The sequence below is a fragment of the Oncorhynchus clarkii genome, chromosome 24 (genome assembly GCF_045791955.1).
Source record: "Oncorhynchus clarkii lewisi isolate Uvic-CL-2024 chromosome 24, UVic_Ocla_1.0, whole genome shotgun sequence".
In the NCBI taxonomy this organism is placed as follows: Eukaryota; Metazoa; Chordata; class Actinopteri; order Salmoniformes; family Salmonidae; genus Oncorhynchus; species Oncorhynchus clarkii.
Genome location: NC_092170.1, coordinates 19,074,199 through 19,099,968, shown reverse-complemented (window position 1 = coordinate 19,099,968; position 25,770 = coordinate 19,074,199). Strand labels below are relative to the sequence as shown.

At 42.7% G+C, this 25,770-nt stretch overlaps 1 protein-coding gene across 1 annotated transcript; it reads left to right on the top strand.

The window, feature by feature from the left end:
* The first annotated feature begins 14,749 nt into the window (after positions 1-14,749).
* On the top strand, positions 14,750-23,978 carry LOC139382833 (TLC domain-containing protein 1-like). Its single transcript, XM_071127067.1, has 4 exons — positions 14,750-15,328; positions 16,934-17,016; positions 18,268-18,350; positions 19,087-23,978. The coding sequence occupies exons 1-4, from the start codon at positions 15,123-15,125 to the stop codon at positions 19,489-19,491; spliced, it is 777 nt and encodes a 258-aa protein (XP_070983168.1). The 5' UTR covers positions 14,750-15,122; the 3' UTR covers positions 19,492-23,978.
* The last annotated feature ends 1,792 nt before the right edge of the window (positions 23,979-25,770 follow it).

Sequence of the window (25,770 nt, the reverse complement as noted above, 5' to 3'; positions counted from 1 at the left end):
AACACTGGTGACCCACTAGTAAATCTACATGGAAAAGCACCAACATGAATTAGGGCCTTTTCTTTGCGAGTGTCAACAAAGGTAACCTATCTGCTTCTTTTAAGAATTCTGATTCATAAGATGGTATGCAAAATAGGTGTTATGTCACATCCCATGACAGAAACAGCCCTAGAGGAGGGTGATAGACCTATCATGGGTGATGGACAGACATGCTGCCTTTCGACTGTAACACTAGTGTATACAACCGGATGTTATACTAGGGAAATTGTGTTTCCATACCTAGAGCTGACAGTGAGGACTTGTAAAGAGCAGAATCAAAAACCTATGCATAAGCAAAACAGCTGCTTTGTGAGAAGGTGTTAAAGTTTATTTTTTATTTTACCTTTATTTAACTAGGCAAGTCAGTTAAGAATAAATTCTTATTTACAATTTTAATTTTATTTTAATTTCACCTTTATTTAACCAGGTAGGCCAGTTGAGAACAAGTTCTCATTTACACCTGCGATCTGGCCAAGATAAAGCAAAGCAGTGTGACAAAAACAACAACACAGAGTTACACGTCAACAAACGTACAGTCAATAACACAATAGAAAAATCTATGTACAGTGTGTGCAAATGTAGAAGAGTAGGGAGATAGGCCAGAGGCGAAATAATGACAATTTAGCATTAACACTGGAGTGATAGATGTGCAGATGAATGTGCAAGTAGAGATACTGGTGTGCAAAAGGGCAAGAGGGTAAGTAATAATATGGGGATGAGGTAGTTGGGTGTGCTATTTACAGATTCGCTGTACCTGTACACAGCAGTAAGCAGTAAGCTGCTCTGACAGCTGATGCTTAAAGTTAGAGAGGGAGATATAAGTCTCCAGCTTCAGTGATTTTTGCAATTCGTTCCAGTCATTGGCAGCAGAGAACTGGAAGGAAAGGCTGCCGAAGGAAGTGTTGGCTTTGGGGATGACCAGTGAAATATACCTGCTGGAGCGCGTTCTACGGGTGGGTGTTGCTATGGTGATCAGTGACCTGAGATAAGGTGGGGCTTTACCTAGCAAAGACTTATAGATGACCTGGAGCCAGTGGGTTTGGCGGCGAATATGTAGTGAGGGCCAGTCAAAGAGAGCATACAGGTCGCAGTGGTGGGTAGCATATGGGGCTTTGGTGACAAAACAGATGGCACTGTGATAGACTGCATCCAATTTGTTGAATAGAGTGTTGGAGGCTATTTTGTAAATGACATCGAAGCAAGGATCGGTAGGATAGTCAGGGGTATGTTTTTTTTTTAATTTTTTTTTTTTTTTTTTACAAGTGTATGTTTGGCAGCATGAGTGAAGGAGGCTTTGTTACGAAATAGGAAGACAATTCTATATTTAATTTTGGATTGGAGATGCTTGATGTGAGTCTGGAAGGAGAGTTTACAGTCTAACCAAACACCTAGGTATTTGTAGTTGTCCACATATTCTAGGTCAGAACCGTCCAGAGTAGTGATGCTAGTCGGGCGGGAGGGTGCGGGCAGCAATCGGTTGAAGAGCATGCACTTAGTTTTACTAGCATTTAAAAGCAGTTGGAGGCCACGGAAGGAGTGTTGTATGGCGTTGAAGCTTGTTTGGAGGTTTGTTAACACAGTGTCCAAAGAAGGGCCAGATGTATACAGAATGGTGTCGTCTGCTTAGTTTTGGATCACCAGCAGCAAGAGCAACATCATTGATATATACAGAGAAAAGAGTCAGCCCGAGAATTGAACCCTATGGCACCCCCATAGAGACTGCCAGAGACTGCCAATTTTGCTGCAGGGGGCGTGATATGTTGGCCCGGGGTAGTGGTAGACAGGTGGAAAGCATGGCCAGCCGTAGAAAAATGCTTATTGAAATTCTCGATTATCGTAGATTTATCGGTGGTGACAGTGTTTCCTATCCTCATTGCAGTGGGCAGCTGGGAGGGGGTGCTCTTATTCTCCATGGACTTTAGTGTCCCAAAACCTTTTGGAATTAGTACTACAGGAAATACATTTCTGTTTGAAAAAGCTAGCTTTATCTTTCCTAACTGGCTGAGTATATCGGTTCCTGACTTCCCTGAAAAGTTGCATATCGCGGGGGCTCTTCGATGCTAATGTAGAATGCCACTGGATGTTTTTGTGTTCGTCAAGGGCAGTCAAGTCTGGGGTGAACCAAGGGCTATATCTGTTCTTAGTTCTACGTTTTTTTTAAATGGGGCATGCTTATTTAAGATGGTGAGGAAAGCACTTTTGAAGAGCAACCAGGCATCCTCTACTGACGGGATTAGGTCAATATCCTTCCAGGATATGCGGGCCAGGTCGATTAGAAAGGCCTGCTCACTGAAGTGTTTTAGGGAGCGTTATACAGTGATGAGGGGTGGTTGTTTGACCGTGGACCCATTACGTTGCGCAGGCAATAAGCCAGTGACCGCTGAGATCCTAGTTGAAGACAGCAGAGGTGTATTTAGAGGGCAAGTTGGTCAGGATGATATCTAAGAGTGTGCCCATGGTTACGGATTTAGGGTTGTACCTGGTAGGTTCCTTGATAATTTGTGTGAGATTGAGGGCATCTAGCTTAGATTGGAGGACGGCCGGGATGTTAAGCATGTCCCAGTTTAGGTCACCTAACAGTACGAACTCTGAATATAGATGGGGGGCGATCAATTCACATATGGTGTCCAGGGCACAGCTGGGGGGTTGAGGGGGGTCTATAGCAAGAGGCAACAGTGAGAGACTCATTTCTGGAAAGGTGGATTTTTAAAAGTAGAAGCTCGAATTGTTTGGGCACAGACCTGGATAACCTGCAGAGTTCTGTCATACTATCTCTGCAGTAGATTGCAACTCCGCCCCCTTTGGCAGTTCTATCTTGTTGGGAAATGTTATAGTTAGGGATGGACATTTCAAGATTTTTGGTGGCCTTCCTAAGCCAGGATTCAGACACTGCTAGGACATCCGGGTTGACGGAGTGTGCTAAAGCAGTGAATAAAACAACCTTAGGAAGGAGGCTTCTAATGTTAACATGCATGAAACCAAGGCTTTTACAGTTACAGAAGTTAACAAATGAGAGCACCTGGGGAATGGGAGTGATGCTGGGGGCTGCAGGGCCTGGGTTAAACTCTACATCATCGGAGGAACAGAGGAGGAGTAGGATAAGGGTACGACTAAAGACTATAAGAACTGGTTGTCTAGTGCGTTCGGAACAGAGAGTAAAATTGCCCATATTTCTTGGCGTGGAAGAATAGATTCAAGGCACAGACAAGGGTACAGACAAGGGTATGGTAGGATGTGAGTACAGTGGAGGTAAACCTAGGCATTGAGTGACTATGAGAGGTTTTGTCTCTAGAGGCACCATTTACGCCAGGTGAAGTCACTGCATGAGTGAGGGGTGGAACAAAAGGGCTAGCTAAGGAATTTTGAGCAGGGCAGGAGGCTCTACAGTGAAATAAGACAATCACTAACCAAAACAGCAATAGACAAGGCATTAGGGAGAGGCATGTGTAGCCAAGTGATCATAGGGTCCAGTGAGTAGCTAGGCGAGCTGGAGACATGGTGATTCAGACAGCTAGCAGGCCGGGGCTAGCAGGCCTCAGGGTGACATCGCAACTGGAGAGCCTGTTGAAACCCCCTCGAATGGCTACGTCGGCAGACCAGTCGTGATGGATCGGCGGGCTCCGTGTCAGCAGCAAAGGGTCCAGGCCAATTGATAAAAGAGGTATTGAAACCCAGGAATTGTCTGATGGATATTTTCGGCTAGCCGGGAGATGGGCCTAGCTCCAGGCTTAACTGGTGCTTGCTTCGGGACAGAGACGTTAGCCAGGAGTAGCCACTCGGATAGCAGCTAGCTAGCTGCGATGATCCGGTGTAAAGGTTCAAAGCTTGCGGTAGGAATCCAGAGATGAGGTAGAGAAAAAGCAGTCCAATATGCTCTGGGTTGATATCACACTGTGCAGACTGGCAGGAATTGACCGGGCTGAGGCTGGCTGATGTCCTAGTTAATGGTGATGACCACTAGCAGTGGCTAACTGACTACTAGCTAGTAGCTAGTTAGCTGGCTAGCTGCTGATTGGGGTTCCGGTTCTAAAGTATAAAAAATAGCAGATCCATACCACATTGGGTGAGGCAGGTTGCAGGAGAGTATGTTGAGACTTTTAATATTTGTATATTAGATTTTTAATATATAAGAAATATATATGAAGAAAACGATTATCCATGGGACGGGACAAGACAGCACAAAGACATCTGACTGCTACACCATCTTGGATGTTCAGTGACGGCCTACCCCGGCCAAACCCTAACCCGGACGAAGCTGGGCCAATTGTGCACCGCCCTATGGGACTCCCAATCACAGATGGTTGTGATACAGGCTAGAATCAAACCAGGGTCTGTAATGACACCTCTAGAACTGAGATGCAGTGCCTTAGACTGCTGCACCACTCAGGAGCCCCTGTTAAGTAAATGAAAGCTGAAAAGTACCAGTGGCCTGGCTTTGGCTTCAAGTCAGAGCAGGTCTCACTGGCCCAGTGAGACACGAGTGCTGGCCTGCGTAGATGGAAAAATAAAAAAGTGTGAGCCTTTTGGGTTTCTTGTGTTCTTAATTCTATTTCTTGTATGTTTATGTTCTACTTTACCTCATAGCACTACTCTTATTGATTACTGCATTGCTGTAAAATAGCATGCAAGAAAGGCATTTCACTCTACATGTGCATGTGACATTAAAATTTTAAACATAAGCCGATTTAAATAAAAAAATTGAATAAAATGTTATTCATCACATACTTTGTGACTGACAGTGAAATGCTTACTTGCAGCCCCTTCCCTTCCCAAAAATGCTGAGAGAAAGAAAATGGAGAAATAATAGAAAAGTACACAATGAGTAACGATAACAGGGTAAATCCTGTATGGAAATGCGCCGACAGACAGACAGACAGCCAGCACCGGTAGGTTTCGGTGATACTATCAGTGTGAGATCTGCCCTGAGCAATACTGCAGTTCTCGCTGTGTGAAGGCTGATGACAAAGGGAGTGTGCTGAAGCAGAAAACTCAAGCATCAGGTTACATGGCTGCTCACACTTGAAAAGGCACCTTATTACTAAGACCTGCATTTTATTGTTTTAAGAACAAATTCTTATTTACAATGACGGCCTAGCCCAGCCAAACCCTGACGACACTGGGCCAATTGTGCACCACCCTATGGGACTCCAAATCACAGCTGGTTGTGATACAGCCTGGAATTAAACCATAGTGACACCTCTAGCACTGAGATGCAGTGCCTTAGACCACTGCGCCACTCGGGAACCCGAGTATGGGGAACACAATCACTATAATGAAAAATGTGGACCAATAGGCATTAAGACGCTCAAAAATCACACCCACAGCATGTCATAGCCAACGTAACATACACATACATAGGTTATGCTAATACATTGTATGCCTCAGGCCTATATACAGTATATAGATATCAAAGAAAAATCTCAAATGAATATGCAACCATTATTAGCATGAGAAGCAAGAACATATTTTACTTACTAATCTAAAAGTGTATATTTTCCTTCCAAAAACATTTCTTCCCCGCTGGAATCAAAACTGTGTTCACTCAGAGTCCTCAACCATTCATTCATGGGTCACTCTCCCAGTGAATATCGGCAATAATCTCATCCAAATTTGTATACTTGGACTTCGATTTAGCTTTTCCACTCTTAGTAGCCATGTTTTACTTTATCAGTTTTGAGAAAAGTTTGTAGAAAGAGAAGGAACTGCTGTGTAACGTAAACTACCGTGCTTCCTGTTTCCTTTCACCTGAGAATGTACACTGTTGAGCACAGCTCTAGCATGATGGCTGTTTGTCGTTCACATACTGCTGGAAAGCCCAGCTCATTGGTTATCTAGCTAGCTATGTTTCAAAACGATAGGTGCTCATTGGACCAAGACACTGTCAATCAAGTGAACACCGCTCGTCTCAGTGGTGCGTAATGATGGCTGACCTTCATGGGCTAATTGACGTGTTGCCAATCCATAATGTAGAATGATGAAACACGTTTGGTTACCATCTAGAGTGTCTGAGGATTGCCCCCTAACCAACAATGCAGTTTAAAAAAAATACAAATAAGAAATAAAAGTAACAAGTAATTAAAGAGCAGCAGTAAAATAACAATAGCGCGACTATATACAGAGGGGCACCAGTACAGAGTCAATGTGTGGGGGCACTGGTTAGTTGAGGTAATATGTACATGTAGGTAGAGTTACTAAAGCAACTATGCATAGATGATAATAACAGAGAGTAGCAGCGGTGTAAAGGGGGGGGGGGGGGGTGGGGGCAATGCAAATAGTCTGGGTGGCCATTTGATTAGATGTTCAGGAGTCTTATGGCTTGGGGGTAGATGTTGTTTAAAAGCCTCTTGGACCTAGACTTGTATCTCCGGTACCGCTTGCCGTGCGGTAGGAGAGAGAACAGTCTATGACTAGGGTGGCTGGAGTCTTTAACAATTTTTAGGGCCTTCCTCTAACACCGCCTGGTATAGAGGTCCTGGATGGCAGTAAGCTTGTCCTCAGTGGTGTACTGGGCCGTACGCACTACCCTCTGTAATGCCTTGCGGTCGGAGGCCGAGCAGTTCCCATACCAGGCAATGATGCAACCAGTCAGGATGCTCTCGATGGTGCAGCTGTAGAACCTTTTGAGGATCTGAGGACGCATGCCAAATCTTTTCATTCTCCTGAGGGGGAATAGGTTTTGTCCTGCCCTCTTCATGACTCTCTTGGTGTGCTTGGACCATGTTAGTTTGTTGGAGATGTGGACACCAAGGAACTTGAAACTCTCAACCTGCTCCACTACATCCCCGTCAATGAGAATGGGGGCGTGCTCGGTCCTCTCTTTCCTGTAGTCCACAATCATCTCCTTTGTCTTGATCACGTTGAGTGAGAGGTTGTTATCCTGGCATCACACGGCCAGGTATCTGACCTCCTCCCTATACGCTGTCTCGTCGTTGTTGGTGATCAGGCCTACCACTGTTGTGTCGTCTGCAAACTTAATGATGGTGTTGGAGTCGTGCCTGGCTGTGCACTCATGAGTGAACAGCAAGTACAGGAGGGGACTGAGCACGCACCCGAGGGGCCCCTGTGTTGAGGATCAGCGTGGCGGATGTGTTGTTACCTACCCTTATCACCTGGGGGCGGCCCGTCAGGAAGTCCAGGATCCAGTTGCAGAGGGAGGTGTTTAGTCCCAAGGTCCTTAGCTTATTGATGAGCTTTGATGGCACTATGGTGTTGAACGCTGAGCTGTAGTCAATGAATAACATTCTCACATTTATACAGCCAGATAATCTGCAATACATTTCCTGACTGCTATCTCACATTCCTGCACTACAAATACTGACCCAGTCAGTACATGTCCTTAGATCTTTTGAATCATCTTTGTAAATGGCCACAAAATCCTGATGCACAGTATTCAGGTGTCTATTAAACAAATCAGATGGATCAACACCCTCCCTATCTTTCTGTAGTCTTTACAACACTTCTAGATCAACTACTGGAGGCGGGAGTAGCCATGGTGGTTTTACAGGAATATCTACTGTTGAACTAAACTCCATTTCATACAGTCCCCTCGACTGAGTATTACCCACCCACCCAAAGCTTGTGTTCTGTCCTCGCTCATGTTCCCAGCATGTCTGTAAAATCCTTTTCGCAGGAAGAGATGTCACTGTAGATTGACCCAATAATTAATTGCCAGCTGATGTTTCCTAATCAGCAATGGCATATCCTCCATCTCCACCTGTAGTGCAGCCACTGGGGAGGTCTGAAACACCCCACCACATATTCTGAGTCCTTGCCCCTGTATGACATCTAGCCTTTCCAATGAGGTCTGGGCTGCAGAACCATACGCTATACTGCCATAGTCTACTAAAGATCAGATCAATGCAACATACATGGTCTTCAATTAGGAACGCCCAGCCCCCCTCTCCTTCCCCGTCAGACATCACATTTAGCACCTTCTTACACCACTTTCTCGATGTGTTCTGCCCAGGACAGTCTAGTGTCAAAATATACCTCAAAGAACCTGAAGGTCCCCACCCTCTCCAAGTTTCTCCCATTTAATCTCAAGCATACCTCACCTTCCTCCTGGTAAACAACACTGTCTGAGTTCTCTTGAGAACATGAAATCGCCACAACTCTACTTAATCAATTGCTTCCTGTACCTTCCTGACTATGAGCATGTTGTGGGCACCACATTACCTTACTTCTATCCTGACCCTGCGCTACATTACTGGAGCCTGTATTAAGTATGGTGGGGGTCGATTAATCCAGTCCGGGCGCCCGTGTAGGCTTGTTATGCATTGTCTGAAAGTTCATTTGCATGCGATTTGGAACTGCCAAACCGGGCTGACTCCCGGGTGTGAGCCAGATGCCCATTTCAAAACAAAAGTGATGTAATTAAGCATTTGTAGAAATCACTATTGTTTTGTTCCTATGCAAAATGGATTCCTTTTGATAAAAACGCATTGACTTCTCAATTAAAACTTGCAAGAAAATTTGAACATTTATTTGTCCTTGTTGACAAAATTACAGAGAGGCGCAGATTAGGCCTACTGTTCGATTGGAGAAGGGCACGCTCATCCATGAAGTTGACTGAGGACAGGTGTGGGGTTGCCTCATCAGACAGACACACAGTAGACCTTGATCAAACAAGATGAACAAAAACATAACTGCATTGTTGTATTACATGCCCTCTTTTTGATGTAGAAATGGATAACAACACTTAATTATACCTGTCAAAATGATTCCTCTAAGCCTAAATGCTCTAAAAGTGAGTTTTAAAAATATTTGTCCTGTAGACATAAGCATGAAGTGCCCCCAAGTGGTTCATTTCCGAATTTATCCATGTTCAGCAGCATCCTCTTCACAATGCAACAACTTCCCTTCAAACTTTGCGTCACTTGTGGGTTTGCTGTCACCTGGGCCCGTATAACGCTTATCAGTGTAATGACCTAATACACTCGTTCAAATTGAACAATAAAGTATTAGTTTCAATATTTACATTTTCTGTTCCATTCGTTTAAATTGAATAATATAAAATTGGTTTCAACTTCTCACTGGTTTTCAATTTTACGAGTGGATCAGTATGTCTATATATATATATATATATATATTTTTTTTTTACAAAACACACACAAACATCCACAACATCACCCGCCCAGACCCACCTGCTCACACCCCCATCTCCAGCACCTGCATCACTTTCTGCCACATGGCCCATGCCCTTTCAAAATGAAGATAACAAAGCATTTGACCTTTCCATTGTGTTAACGATGGAAGATTGGTTGAGTTCCAGATTTTAAGTATTCGTTTTTTCAAGATGACCGAAGAAAAAAGTATCCGCCCATAATTTTTTGATTTCATAGCATTCCCAGAAAGCATGGATTATTGAGTCATTGTTAGTTTGGCAGTTAAGGAATGACTGCCGTTGTGCTGTAGATTTTTGTAAGTTTTGTCTCTTGTGTAATAAATTCTATACATTAGTTTACACTGGATTAAGCGTACATGTATGTTAACTGTACTTTCTTTAGTCATGCTCCAACATTACCTCCATTTTATGCCAATATCAGTTCTTTTTAGGTCTGGGTTCCAATAGTTATTTTGTTCTAAGAGATTGTCTGTTGGAAATGTTTTGTATATACAGTGTATCTGACCTATCCTATGATTATCCTTATCTGACTCAAATAAGATAACCTCAGATTGTTCTGATGTCTTGATATGAAACTTTTTTAGGTTGCGTGTATTTTGAAATATCTACATTGGTCAGTCCTAGTTAGATAAAATAAAGGTAAAATTAAAAAATGCTTTTTAATTCTGTCATGGAAATAAATGTATTTCATATTACCAAGTCATTTATGGTCTCTATGCCTTTAGTTTTCCATGCAGACCAATTTATCTGTGAATTCTGAAAAGCTATCCAAGGATTGTTCCATAGGATTGTGTTTTTAGGGAGTGATATTGGTTCTTGTAGAATACATTAAATTTTCATCCATATTATTTACACTGTTCTTAACTATGAAGTTGTTAATGTTCTGAGCTTTATCCTTTGAAAACAGACACTTGAAAAGATTCTGAGGATGAGCATGAGCAACTTCAATATGTACCCATTGCTCCTCTTTAGTGCATTTAACTAAATGTCCCAAATAAAAGCCTTGGGTAGGGAGTTGATACAATTCCATGTCTGGAAGGTTGAAAACACCCTCAGACTTAGGAAGATGTACAACTTTCCTTTTTATTCTAGGGGTTTTATTTTATTTGCCCTTATAAAATCTGTTATGAATGCACATCTGTTGCCCTGTAAGCAGCAGGTGTGTGCAATTGTAATTAAGGGTGGGGCCTCTAAGTAGGCCTACCTTGTGCACACAATCTTGGCCATTCAGGAGGCCCCCGTTCACCTTGTGAAGGTTATTCTGTGAAAGGAGGATGAGAGTGGGGGCAGTGTACTTTAGTCCAAATTCTATGGATCAAGATTTGCTCATCCAGAAGTGGCGCTCCTAGTGGCCGGGGACAATAATGCAGGCAAAATAAATCAGTTTTACCTCATTTCTACCAGCATGCCACATGTGCAACCAAAGGAATAAATACTCTAGACCACCTTTACTCCACACACAGAGATGCATACAAAGTTCTCCCCCGCTCTCCATTTGGCAAATATGACCATAATTATATCCTCCTGATTCCTGCTTACAAGCAAAAACTAAAGCAGGATGTACCAGTGAATCGCTTGATACGGAAGTGGTCAGATGATGCGGATGCTACACTACAGGGCTGTTTTGCTAGCACAGACTGGAATATGTTCCGGGATTCATCCAATGGCCATGAGGAGTATACCACCTCAGCCAACAGCTTCATCAATAAGTGCATCGACGTCGTCCCCACAGTGACCTTATGTACATATCCCAACCAGAAGCCATGGATTACATCCGCATCGAGCTAAAGACTAGAGCTGACACTTTCAAGGAGCGGGACACTAATCCAGACCTTTATAAGAAATCCTGCTATGCCCCCAAACGAACCATCAAACAAGCAAAGCGTCAATAAAGGATTAAGATTGAATCCTACTACATCGGTTCTGACGCTGTTGGATGTGGTATGGCTTGAAAACTATTACGGATTACAAAGGGAAAACCAGACGCAAGCTGCCCAGTGACGCGAGCCTACCAGATGAGATAAATGCCTTTTATGCTCACTTCGAGGCAAGCAACACTCCTTCACTGCAGCCGACGTGAGTAAAACATTTAAACGTGTTAACACTCGCAAGGCTGCAGGCCCAGACGGCATCCCCAGCTGCGTCCTCAGAGCATGTGCAGACCAGCTGGCTGGTGGGTTCACGGACATATTCAATCAATCCTTATCCCAGTCTGCTGTTCCCACATGCTTCAAGAGGGCCACCATGGTTCCTGTTCCCAAGAAAGCTAAGGTAACTGAGCTAAACGACTACCGCCCCATAGCACTCACTTCCGTCATCATGAAGTGCTTTGAGAGACTGGTCAAGGAACATATCACCTCCACCCTACCTGACACCCTAGACCCACTCCAATTTGCTTACCGCCCCAATAGGTCCACAGACAACGCAATCGCAACCACACTGCACACTGCCCTAACCCATCTGGACAAGAGGAATACCTATGTGAGAATGCTGTTCATCGACTACAGCTCAGCATTTAACACCATAGTACCCCCCAAACTCGTCATCAAGCTCGATACCCTGGGTCTCGACCCTGCCCTGTGCAACTGGGTACTGGACTTCCTGATGGGCCACCCCCAGGTGGAGAGGGTAGGTAACAACATCTCCACCCCGCTGATCCTCAACACTGGGGCCCCACACGGGTGCGTTCTGAGCCCTCTCCTGTACTCCCTGTTCACCCACGACTGCGTGGCCATGCACGCCTCCAACTCAATCATCAAGTTTGCGGACGACACTACAGTGGTAGGCTTGATTACCAACAACGACGAGACGGCCTACAGGGAGGAGGTGAGGGCCATCGGAGTGTGGTGTCAGGAAAATAACCTCACTCTCCACGTCAACAAAACAAAACAAAGGAGATGATTGTGGACTTCAGGAAACAGCAGAAGGAGCACCCCCCTATCCACATCGAAGGAACAGTAGTGGAAAGGGTAGTAAGTTTTAAGTTCCTCGGCATACATATCACGGACAAACTGAATAGGTCCACCCACACAGACAACGTTGTGAAGAAGGCGCAGCAGCGCCTCTTCAACCTCAGGAGGCTGAAAAAATTTGGCTTGTCAACAAAAGCACTCACAAACGTCTACAGATGGACAATCGAGAGCGTCCCGTCGGGCTGTTTCACCGCCTGGTACGGCAACTGCTCCGACCACAACCGTAAGGCTCTCCAGAGGGTAGTGAGGTCTGCACAACGCATCACCGGGGGCAAACTACCTGCCCTCCAGGTCACCTACACCACCCGATGTCACAGGAAGGCCATAAAGATCATCAAGGACAACAACCTCCCGAGCCACTGCCTGTTTACCACGCTATCATCCAGAAGGCAAGGTCAGTACAGGTGCATCAAAGCAGGGACCGAGAGACTGAAAAACAGATTCTATCTCAAAGCCATCAGACTTTTAAACAGCCAGCACTAACATTGAGTGGCTGCTGCAACATACTGACTCAACTCCAGCCACTTTAATAATGGAAATGGATGGAAATTGATGTAAAAAATGTATCCCTAGCCACTTTAAACTATGCCACTTTTATGTTTACATTCCCTGCATTACTCATCTCATATGTATAGTGGGGCAAAAAAGTATTTAGTCAGCCACCAATTGTGCAAGTTCTCCCACTTAAAAAGATGAGAGAGGCCTGTAATTCGCATACCGCCCTAACTGATCCACAGATGACGCAATCTCAAACGCACTCCACACTGCCCTTTCCCACCTGGACAAAAGGAACACCTATGTGAGAATACTGTTCATTGACTACAGCTCAGCGTTCAACACCATAGTGCCCACGAAGGTCATTACTAAGCTAAGGACCCTGGGACCAAACCCTCTGCAACTGGATCCTGGACTTCCTGACAGGCCACCCCCAGGTGGTAAGGGTAGGCAACAACACGTCTGTCACGCTGATCCTCAACACTGGGGTCCCTCAGGGGTGTGTACTTAGTCCCCTCCTGTACTCCCTGTTCATCCATGACTACGTGTCCAAACACGGCTCCAACACCATCATGAAGTTTGCTGATGACACAACAGGGGTAGGCCTGATCACAGACAATGATGAGACCACCTATAGGGAGGAGGTCAGAAACCTGGCAGTGTGGTGCCAGGACAACAACCTCTCCCTCAATGTGAGCAAGACAAAGGAGCTGATCATGGACTACAGGAAAAGGTGGGCCTAACAGGCCTCCATTAACATCGACGGGGCTGTAGTGGAGCGGGTCGAGAGGTTCAAGTTCCTTGGTGTCCACATCACCAATGAACTATCATGGTCCAAGCACACCAAGACAGTCGTGAAGAGAGCTCAAAAGGTTATACAGCTACACCACCGAGAGCATCCTGACCAGTTGCATCACTGCCTGGTATGGCAACTGCTCGGCATCTGACCATAAGTCGCTATAGAGGGTAGTGCGTGCAGCCCAGTACATCACTGGGGCCAAGCTTCCTGCCATCCCAGGTCCTAAATACTTGTCGGTGTCAGATGAAAGCCCCAAAAATTGTCGGAGACTCTAGTCACCCAAGTCATAGACTTTTTTTCTCTGCTACCGCATCGCAAAAGTTACATCGCCAAGTCTAGGATCAAAAGGCTCATTAACAGCTTCTACCCCGAAGCCATACAATTGCTGAACAATTAATGTGCCACTGGACTATTTACATTGACCCTCCCCCCCTTCATTTGTCTTGTACACTGCTGCTACTCGCTGTTTATTATCTATGTATAGTCACTTCACCCCTAACTACATGTACAAATTACCTCGACTGACCTGTACCCCCGCACATGGACTCTGTACCGGTAACCCCAGTATATAGCCTCGTTATTGGTATTTTATTGTTACATTTTATTATCTTTAACTTTAGTTTATTTGGTAAATATTTTCTAAACTCTTTCTTGAACTGCACTGTTGGTTAAGGGCTTGTAAGTAAGCATTTCACGGGAAGGTCTACACTTGTTGAATTCGGTGCATGTGACAAATAACGTTTGATTTGATTTGAGTGTGCATGCCCTGGGATGTTGCCACTGTTCCACCCTCCTCCTCACTTCCATTTCCCCTTCCCCCACAGGGGCCAGAGAGGCCAGCTGTGGGGAGTGTGTGCTCTGTTTATAGAAAAAGTGGTGGGAGAACAAGACAGTGGTTTATGGAGCAGCACAGTTTCTCACTAATCGAGTTTCAGTCTTTTCAAAGTTATATGTTAGTCTAAACAAATTAGTTGCTGGATTTGTATTTACATTTTAGTGAGAAATTATTTTGTTTCAGATCTGTGCTCTCATTGGCTAACAAATTAAATTGAAGTTGAGAAATTCCTTCTTTGTATCAAACCTCATAAATTCACATTTTATACAGCCTGATCTGTGATAGTGATAATTTTCCATAGAAACAAAGAACATTGTTTCATAGTAAGTTAACAATATATACCCTGATAATGTTTTTAGCCCTGTCATATAGTTCAATCTTCTTGTTTGTGTTTTGTGAAGTAAGATGAGTGGCCCCTCCCTTGATTCTCTGGTTTTCTGGAAGTAGGCCACCACCCACACCACTCCCCCTTCCCTCTAGTCACAGTCAGACACGAACAGACTGGTTGAGTGGCAACACACTACGAGAGGGGGAACAAATCTGTGGAATTGGAATGAGCTGTTTAAGGGAGCCCTAGCTTGACTCCCTCTGAGCCTAGGAAGTGTGAAACGTGAGACAAGCTGCACCTATTCTCTGTGAGTAGTTCTGAAAGCACAAGGGGGAAATACCACATCTAGAACATTGACTCCCTTCAAACACCTGGAGCTGTGACTGTCCTGAGGAGAAATCTCCCCTCACACGTACTCGCCAACGGACCGTGGAGGTGTGAGAAGAGCCGTGGCGATAAGCAGCTGACGTGAAACAGACGAAGAACAAGGAAGAAGAGAGTAAAAAGAGAGAGAGGGTTAGGAGAAGAAAATGGAGGCCTTGCTTCCTGTGTTGCAGCGGCACCCTGGACTGTCTGTGTTGGTGTGCGCTCTGATGTTCCGGGTGGCCCACCGACTACTACAGAACCTGCCTGTTCCCAAAGTGGTGGCGGTGGATGACTTCCGCTCCTGGAAGTGGAGGAACCTCTCGGTCTCTATGGTTCACTCCCTCCTGACAGGGACTTGGGCTGTGACCTGGTGAGTCACTCTCTGCACTGGGACACCATTGTTCATTCACAGTGCATCCACATGATGTTGTGTTATTTAAGGGTGTGTGGTGCAGAGCAGTAACACTCACTGGCGGGGGAGATCGGGGAGACAGGGGAAGGGGTGGGGAGACTAAGGCATTCTCAAGTGGGGAGTTAAATACCACAGTACAGTTTACAAAATGGCATCCTCGGGAAATAAATACTTGTTGAGCTCTGCAATACCACAGATAGAACAATGAGACAGATATTTCACCAGATGTATAAATGTGAAGCATCCGCTTGGCGTTTTCACTCACTACCAAATATGTAAGATGGAATGAGATGGATTTTGTCCGACATTGTGCAAATTTTCTCAACGACGAAACATTTGATCTCTACAGTTTTCTGTTCACAAAACTAGAATCTGTTACGAACAGAGTGGACTGAGTTTTGTAGACTTTACCAAAGGTTTTAGAAATTGTGCTAGTTATGAGTGCAAAGGCTAATTGAGTTATTGCACACATGCACTTCACAGAGAAAGCATTCCCTAATGGAAATATGCAAATGTATGCTAGAACACACCAGTAGGATCTCGCTAGCTCGTGCTTGGCTCTGCCCACCTCCTTGCTTATTCTGCCCACTATTTGTTACCATTTGAAAACGACAGGCTTTGGTCTAGATGAGCATGGTGATGTGTTAATGTCATGCTTGTAGTTTAGAGTAGCTGATTAGGGCAGTAAATATTCCCCTTTGTAGTTAATAACTATCAATATGTGTTAGAGGTTAGCCAAATATTGAGTCAGCAACAATGGCGCCTTAATCAGATTCAGATTGTGGCAGTTTAGAAAGCACATCTGTTTTGACATTAGAAAAATAGCCTAATTCTTGAGAATCCACTCAAGTCAATTAGCCTACCTTAGTGTCACGCCATAGACATTTTTTTTTTTTTTTACGATTCAATCATAAGCTTGTGAAGTAGCCTATTTTAAAGAGAGCAAGTAGGTGAACTGGAAAAACCTGCTGGCTAGACTCGTAAAAGCTGTTATTTAATTGTTACACACATTGTTTTTGTAGTACAAGTATACATTCTTTTTAAAATATTTTTTTTATAGCTATGCTACTTGTATAGCTAGCTGACTACAACACATACATACATTGGCAGGCTATACAATATAGTGTACTAACAGATGTATCAACAGTTGTTTCATAAGAAAGTGAAAGCAGCTATATTCAACAAGCTGCTTGGACAAGCTGTTCATGTAGTTCACTGATTATTGCCATACACATGTTTACCCTGACCTGCTAGAAAGCACCAGGTTACTCAATAACAAGGGAATGTTATGTCTTACCATAGACTTTGCTATAGACCTTATAAAGGCATGTATCATCTCATAAAGAAGCAGGAGAATATGTTACCAGATAGTGATACTAAGTGTGTGCTTAGTCGGGAGGGTTTCCCAAACTTGGTCCTGAATGCACGTTTTGGTTTTTACACTCAGGGGAGGCCCCAGGACTGAGTTTGGGAAACCATGTGCTACAGGAGTGAGCCATGTGCGTCTGAATGAGAAGAACTCAGAGGTAACTGTCCATAACCATGTATCCCTGTCCTCTCCAGTGTATTCATCTGGCCTGAGATGGCAACCAACATTCACTCCTTCTACACGGCCCCAGCCTACATACTCATCTGCATCTCATCAGGTCAGTCACTACCCCTTTAAGATGGCTGCTAAAAGAGCTGTGTGTGAAATAGTTCATTCATTCCCAGTTCACCTTTATTGAACTATGAACATTGACCACCACTGGCATGGGAGAGTAGGGTTCATCGTGGAGAATCTGTAAACAGGCTATTTTGAGACTCTCACTCCAATGTTGAACTTTGTTAAAAGGCTTCAGTCTGGCTTGATCAAATAAAAAAAATAAGTTAAAAGGCATGGAATGAATTCGGAGCACTTGCTCACACAGAACATACTATACTATCCCCCTCCCTCCCTTTTTTCTAGTAAAAGCTGGTATATCCTGGGAAACTAGATACTCTCCCGCATTTAAGTGGCAACCAGGTTGAGAGAATGAACAATGCAGATCCGCCCATCTCACCGGGCTCAAATAGGGGATGGGCCACACCCTCAGATCGCTCTGGGCACCAAAACTAATCCCCTAAAGACCCAGCAGTCAAGAGCACTGCTGAAAGATGCGATGACAAGATGTGACTAGTGTTGGGTGTTATTATTCTGTGTGTCTCGCATGCATGCAGGTCTAAGGAGAGCCTGGCTGACAACCACAAACCTTCCGTTCCATTGAGACAGTTTGGCATGTATAGAGGTTCACACAACACTTATTTTGAAATCCAGTCTAAAGCGGTTTCTCTGTGTTTGCCTATCAAGTGTAATACATATGATAACTAGGATGGACTATGCCAGTACAGTTCAATATATTTCTCTACACTGATGTACATAGGACAGGGAAGTCCTGACCATTTCTTTCTGGTACCACTGTTATCAACCATTTAGATGGCCTTCATCCGTTGTTTGGGCCTTGATAAGTAATCCATAGAAATAGAATCTCAGGCTCTGTTCCAATATCTACACTGCATAGAATTTGGATTGAAGCAATGTATTGGGCATGCACTCAAATGGGTATGCTGGTATGCACATTGGAACGTGGCCTAAGATTAGATACTGTATCTAAGAGCTATGTAATATATCTGCACGTTGACTTGGTACTGATACTCCATGTACAGTAAATAGCCAAGTTACTCATTGTGTATTTATTATTACACGTTTTACTTTTCTATTGTTTCTCCATTTTCTTTCTCAGAATTTTTTTGAAGGGCCCATAATGAAGCATTTCACTGTTAGTCTACACCTGTTTATGTGATGAATAAAATTTGATTTAGGGCACTCCAAAAGGCCTAGAGAGACTGAAGCATTGATTTTGACTCTCCTTTGACAGGATACTTTGTTCAGGATGCAGGTGACATCATCCTAACTGGACACGCAAGAGGATCCTGGGAGTTCTTAATTCATCATGTCCTGGTAAGATAATTGACTTTTTATTGTTTCAGTTTGTACCTACTACCTGGTAAGATAATTTTAAAAAAAAGAGACAATAGGTAAATTGTTATAGCAGCTACTGGTAGATTGTGTCTGAAGATTAGATACACAGTATTTAAATGTTGTTTTATGGCCTTGTGAAAGCAGACTGATCGCTGCGCTCACACTTTGTTTCAATTCACTCCTATGGAAGTGAAACAATGTGAGCTGTGAAGGAATTTTAATATTGTATGGTGCTAAGAGATATCACACTCCTCCTTGGGGGATTTTAATATGTCAGTAGTGGAATTTTAAAGGTGCCACAGCGAGGGCCTATTCTAAATGAATGCTCCTGTGTGCCTGTCCCCTGCAGGGGAACAACACCCACCATTGTGTGGGGGGGATCTGTGTTGTGTTCAACACAGTGCATCTTGCCACTGATCAGAGGCACACACTGAGCTGCGCTTCCCTGTGTCTCTGATCAGTCAGTGGGCATGTATGTCCCAACTTCTCTAACATGGCACATACTGGAACACCTAAAGACCACTAGTTGGTTGATAGTGTTTTCTGGCGATCCATTAATCATACAATATATTCAATAAATTCAATATAAATAGTTTTCCCCCCAGTTTTACTATTGCAAAGATTACGGTATCCCAATAGCCTTACTGCTGTAAGGTGGCAGAGTGCCATTGGTATATATTTTTACCCCCTTTCTCTCTGTCCTTCCCTTCCTCAGGTGCTCTGGTGCTTCCTGTATTCTCTGTACTCGCACCTCTACGTGGCCGGTGCTGTGGTGGCTCTCTTTGTGGAGGTTAACAGTGTCACCCTGCATTTGAGGCTAATGCTGAAGCTAGCATCGCAGCAGTCGTCCCCTCTGTACCAAATCAACAAGTTCCTCAACGTCTTCACATATGTTGTCTTCCGCCTCAGCGCACAGTTCTACCTCACGTATTACATCGTCCAGAACTACTCCTGGATGGACAAAGGAGGCTACTTCCTCATTACCATGACCCTCATGAACACCATGATCCTGATCTACTTTTATCGTCTTCTCCGTGCCGACTTCTTCCCCCGGAGCAGGCCTAGCATGGCGCTAAATGGCACCCATAACAACAACGTCAAAAAGTTCCTCACTGAATGACACCGAGAGCGACATGGCTGTAAACTGACGGTTGTGTTTGCCTTTTGTTTTGTTCGCTTACTGATATCATTCCTCATCAAGACGTCTCATCTGGTTGCATTGTCAAGCTGTGTCTTCACAACAACAACCATAACAGAGCTCTGTCTCTCAACAGCTCGTGTTGTAGTGAGAGGCAGCCAGGAAAGGATGGGGACAGTGGTACATTCACTATAGTGATGCTTCTCTACTGATGATTATGCCCACTGTGGCTGAAGATCTCTCACAGACACCCAAACAGGGCAGCATAGAGTTAGAGACTGGTCCATTCACACTGGCTGGGAGAATCCTACTAACTTACCTCCAGGATACTGTGCCACTTTTGCTTCTGATCATGGCTAATACATTTATTTAAAATATAAGAATGTATGTGATTCATGTGGAATGCTCTTTAACAGAAAAAATACTTATACATTTTAAACATAATTTTGTGAATATATACAGTAGAGAAACAAACTGCCAAAGATATATCAGGCATCACCTTGGTGTTGTACATCCCACCCCACAAACTCTGTCAGCTGTAGCTTAGCAACATAGTTTTATTGAAATTTCCACTAATAGGATTTAGTTATATATACAGTATATACTATTCATAACTATAGTACAGTCAATATTCTTGACATTGTAACAAACTTTCATTCTTCCCTGCTTGGTCTCAACAGGTCAACACCAATATGTGGGTGACCAGCATTCTTACAACAGCGACCATTAATTCCATAAATCTAACATAGTGAAATGCATGTATCCCATTGAAAGTAGCTGAATGTACGACCAGGTCTACATTTTCTTGAGGTTACAAGAATCACTTATATTTATCTTTTAAATATTTATCAAAGTGAACCAAACCAAAACAGACAGGTCCAGAGGATGGGTTAGCAATGGGTTTTGGTAAGTTATAGTAGTGCCTATACCACAGTTCCTTCTCAACAACCTTCCCTAGATAGCCCTTACAGTATGCTTATAGATGCAGTGTTGGAGAAGATACCAATTACTTCACATTAGAAGAAGTTAAGGTAGACTAAAGCTACCCTTAAGTACATTTTTCATGAAGTAGTTTAGATGAAGTTATGTACATTTGAAATGCCATAGACTCTACAAATTGCAAGAACAGATTATCACTTTGGGGTCATATGGTAACAAAGAGTAATTTAACATATTAAACGCAACAATGTTTCAAGTGTGAATGAGGCAGGTCTGATGCTGAAAAAGAAAGGAAATGATTGGTGAAGTAGGCAATCTTATATTTTTGCAAATAAAAGTAGTGTATAGTTCCAGTAGAAGTCGGAAGTTTACACCTTAGCCAAATACATTTAAACTCGGTTTTTCACCATTTCTGACATTTAATCGTAGTAAAACTTCCCTGTCTTAGGTCAGTTAGGATCACCACTTTATTTTAAGAATGTGAAATGTCAGAATAATAGTAGAGAGAATGATTTATTTCAGCTTTTATTTCTTTCATCACATCCCCAGTGGGTCAGAAGTTTACATACACTCAATTAGTATTTGGTAGCATTGCCTTTAAATTGTTTAAATAGGGTCAAACGTTTTGGGTAGCTTTCCACAAGCTTCCCACAATAAGTTGGGTGAATATTGACCAATTACTCCTGACAGAGCTGGTGTAACTGAGTCAGGTTTGTAGGCCTCCTTGCTCGCACACGCTTTTTCAGTTCTGCCCACAAATTGTCTATAGGATTGAGGTCAGGGCTTTGAGATGGCCACTCCAAAACCTTGACTTGACTTGTTGTCCTTAAGGCATTTTCCCACAACTTTGGAAGTATGCTTGGTGTCATTGTCCATTTGGAAGACCCATTTGCGACCAAGCTTTAACTTTCTGACTGATGTCTTGATGTTGCTTCAATATATTCACATAATTTCCCTTTCTCATGATGCCATCTATTTTGTGAAGTGCACCAGTCCCCCCTGCAGCAAAGCACCCCCACAACATGATGCTGCCACCCCGTGTTCTTCGGCTTGTAAGCCTCCCCCTTTTTCCTCCAAACATAACGATGGTCATTATGGCCAAACAGTTCTATTTTTGTTTCATCAGACCAGAGGACATTTCTCCAAAAAGTACGATCTTTGTCCCTGTGTGCAGTTGCAAACCGTAGTCTGGTTTTTGTATGGCGGTTTTGGAGCAGTGGCTTCTTCCTGGCTGAGCAGCCTTTCAGGTTATGTCGATATAGGACTCGTTTTACTGTGGATATAGATACTTTTGTACCTGTTTCCTCCAGCATCTTCACAAGGTCCTTTGCTGTTGTTCTTTGATTGATTTCCACTTTTCGCACCAAAGTACGTTCATCTCTAGGAGACAGAACGCGTTTCCTTCCTGAGCGGTATGAAGGCTGCGTGGTCCCATGGTGTTTATACTTGCGTACTATTCTTTGTACAGATGAACGTGGTACCTTCAGGTGTTTGGAAATTGCTCACAAGGATGAACAAGAATTATGGAGGTCTACAATTTTTTTTTCTAAGGTCTTTGCTGATTTCTTTTGATTTTCCTATGATGTCAAGCAAAGAGGCACTTAGTTTGAAGGTAGACCTTGAAATACATCCACAGGTACACATCCAATTGACCCAAATTGTCAATTAGCCAATCAGAAGCTTCTAAAGCCATGACATAATTTTCTGGAATTTTCCAAGCTGTTTAAAGGCACAGTCAACTTAGTGTATGTAAACTTCTGACCCACTGGAATTGTGATACAGTGAATTATAAGTGAAATAATCTGTCTGTAAACAATTGATGAAAAATGACTTGTCATGCACAAAGGAGATGTCTTAACCGACTTGCCAAAACTATAGTTTGTTATTAACAAGACATTTGTGGAGTGGTTGAAAAACAAGTTTTAATGACTCCAACCTAAGTGTATGTAAACTTCCGACTTCAACTGTAGCTGCACCGCTACATGGCAAAAAAGTTATAAACTACTGAAAACACTACATAGATTTGACTGCCACCAAGTTGCTGCAAAATGTAGTTAAATTACAAGTTGAACTACATGTACACTAAACAAAAATGTAAGCGCAACATGTGTTGCTCCCATGTTTCATGAGCTGAAATAAAAGTTCCCAGAAATGTTCCATACAAACAAAAAGCTTATTTCTCTCATTTTGTGCACAAATTTGTTTACATCCCTGTTAACAAGCATTTCTCCTTTGCTAAGATAATCCATCCAGCTGACAGGTGTGGCCTATCAAGAAGCTGATTAAACAGCTTGATCATTACCCTTGTGCTGGGGACAATAAAAGGCCATGTCAATGTGGTGAACAGAGTGCCCCAAGGTGCCGGTGGGGTTAAGGTATGGGCAGGCATAAGCTACAGACAACGAACACAATTACATTTTATCAATTGCAATTTGAATGCACAGAAATACTGTGATGAGATCCAGAGTACCATTGACGTGCCTTTTTTAAAGGTATGCATTGAACGGATGTGGGTGGAGCAATGTCTACATAAGAGTGCAAATTAAAAACACTCACAAAAGCTCTGATGAAGCTGATACTTAAGGCTTAATAAAGAGCAGTGATACAAGCAAGAGCAGTGTGCAGGTTTCTTCTTTTTTCTCTCATGTTATTCAATTGTTATCATGCACCTGCAACAAAGATAACTCAAATGTGCGAGTGCCTTTTTAATTTTAAAGGTATCTGTAATTTATTTATTTATTTTGACTGACTTCTTTATATGAACTGTAACTCAGTAAAATCTTTGAAATTGTTACATCTTGCATTTATACTTTTATTCAGTATAGTTAGTTCACTACTCCCAAACACTGTATAGATGTGACTCTGGGCTGGCTGGACTGAATGATGTGGACAGAAATATATGTAGAACAACTGTGTACAATAAATGGTCAGTGCCTGTTTTTTTTTGGGGGGGGGGGGGGGGGGGGGGCTCATGAGTGGCACAGCGGTCTAAGGAACTGCATCTCAGTGCTAGAGGTGTCACTACAGACCCTGGTTCGATTCCAGGCTGTATCACAACCGGACGTGATTGGGAGTCCCATAGGGTGGCGCACATTTGGCCCAGCTTCGTCCGGGTTAGGGTTTGGCCAGGGTAGGCCGTCTATGTAAATAAGAATTTGTTCTTAACTGACTCGCCTAGTTAAATAAAGGTTAAATAAATACCTTTTTATTTTTTTATTTGAAGAGCTATATGGGCTTTTTCCAAATAGTAAAAAAAATAAAAACATTGCAGAATACAACCAAACAGATGTTGAAATGTAATGGTATGCTGTGAACATTTACAGAACATGCCTTATGGTTACTTACTGTAAAAAGTCTAATGTAGCTTAAGAAAAAATAAATTATAAAGTAATTGAGTGACTCGAAGATTACATATCTGATTTTAATTGTTTATTTTATGTACCTTATTAAAGCTTTGTAAACGCCATTTGTTTGTTGAATGCAACTTTATAATCTGTTAAACAAATAAAGACAATTTGTTAAGGAAGGAATACTTTGCCTAACTGTTTTGAATTATAGTCCCATTCATAAAGATAAAATACTTAATGGATCTATGCTGCCCTCTAGAGCTGTTTTGTATGAACTAAAGCAGGGGTTCTTAAACTTCAGCCTGGGACCCAAGTGAGAAATTCAATGTTTTCCTGAGACCCAAGTTTAAGAAAATATGCAACTATACATAAATATTGGTACATTTCATTGCCCGTATGCCTAAAACAAATGCAATATAGTCAAAAACTAACAACAATGAAATTAAATATCCATATGAATATCTATAAATGTTTATTTTCCTCCATTAAAAACACTCTTACATATCGGTCTAGGTTGGAACTGTTGCTGTTAAAATACAATAAATCATTTTCAATCTGTACTGGAATAAACGGATTGATCACATCACACAGATGAAAAACAGAACACACACACAGGCTCAGTTTTTGATAGTGCAACCCTAAGTAACAGTACAACACTGAGGTTATGCTCAGCCTTGAAACTGTTTGTGTACTTGTTTTTTTTTTAAAGTATGTTAGAGTTGAGAGCCATGACTCGCATATGTACAGTTGAAGTCGGATGTTTACATCTTAACCAAATACATTTAAACTCAGTTTTTCACAATTCCTGACATTTAATCCTAGTAACAATTCCCTGTCTTTGGTCAGTTAGGATCACCACTTTATTTTAAGAATGTGAAATGTCAGAATAATAGGATAGAGAATGATTTATTTCAGCTTTTATTTATTTCATCACATTCCCAGAAGTTTACATACACTCAATTAGTATTTGGTAGCATTTCCTTTAAATTGTTTAATTTGGGTCAAAGGTTTTGGGTCGCCTTCCACAAGCTTCCCACAATAAGTTGGGTGAAGTTTGGCCCATTCCTCCTGACAGAGCTGGTGTAACTGAGTCAGGTTTGTAGGCCTCCTTGCTCACACATGCTTTTTCAGTTCCGCCTACACATCTTCTGTGGGATTGAGGTCAGGACTTTGAGATGGCCCATACAAATACCTAGACTCTGTTGTCCTTAAGCCACTTTTCCATGACTTTGGATGTATGCTTGGGGTCATTGTCCATTTGGAAGACCCATTTGCGATCAAGCTTTAACTAAAACGAGTTTTAATGACTCCAACCTAAGTGTATGTAAACTTCCGACTTCAACTATATGTGGTGACAAACTGGCCCAGAACATATACATATACTGCTTTCTCAGTCAGTCAGGAGACCGCTTCCTGCTGTAGATGAGCAACCCAGAACTGTGTTTGCCTCAAAAGCATTTTGCTTCAATCAGTTAATTCCAGTTAAGAATAACAATTATTATTGTATTTTAACAGCAACAGTTCCAACCTAGAGTAGTTTTCAACAATAATTTATACAGTAAGATGTACTGGCCTTATCATCTTTCATCTTCATCTGTACCGTTACTAGGGTTACACTATCAGTAGCTAGCTTGCTTTGGCGAATGTTGGCTATTATTAGCTGTGTACAAGGCCAGCGGATTGTTTGAAAGAGAAACTCACATCTACTACTATGAGAGTTAGTTAGTACTCCCTTATTTCTGCTTATCATTCACCACCTGTTATAAAATGACAGCAATAGCTTACTAGCTAACTTACTTTTCCACTGTCGAAGCACTGTTTCCTGAAGCATTAATGTAAACTCACCCCATTCAGTTTCAAATGTGCGCAACCGCAACATTCAAATGAGGCTACAAAGAAAACTAATGGGACTGTAGCGACTGTGTTGACGTCAAAATCGGGGGTGTGAACTAGGTTTCCATTCAAGCGTTGATCG

Coding starts and splice junctions, on each gene's coding strand:
- LOC139382833 (XM_071127067.1), top strand. CDS start 15,123: ATGGAGGCCTTGCTTCCTGTGTTGCAGCGGCACCCTGGACTGTCTGTG. Junction 17,017..18,267: donor ACTCATCTGCATCTCATCAG/GTCAGTCACTAC, acceptor CTCCTTTGACAG/GATACTTTGTTCAGGATGCA. Junction 18,351..19,086: donor TCTTAATTCATCATGTCCTG/GTAAGATAATTG, acceptor TCCCTTCCTCAG/GTGCTCTGGTGCTTCCTGTA.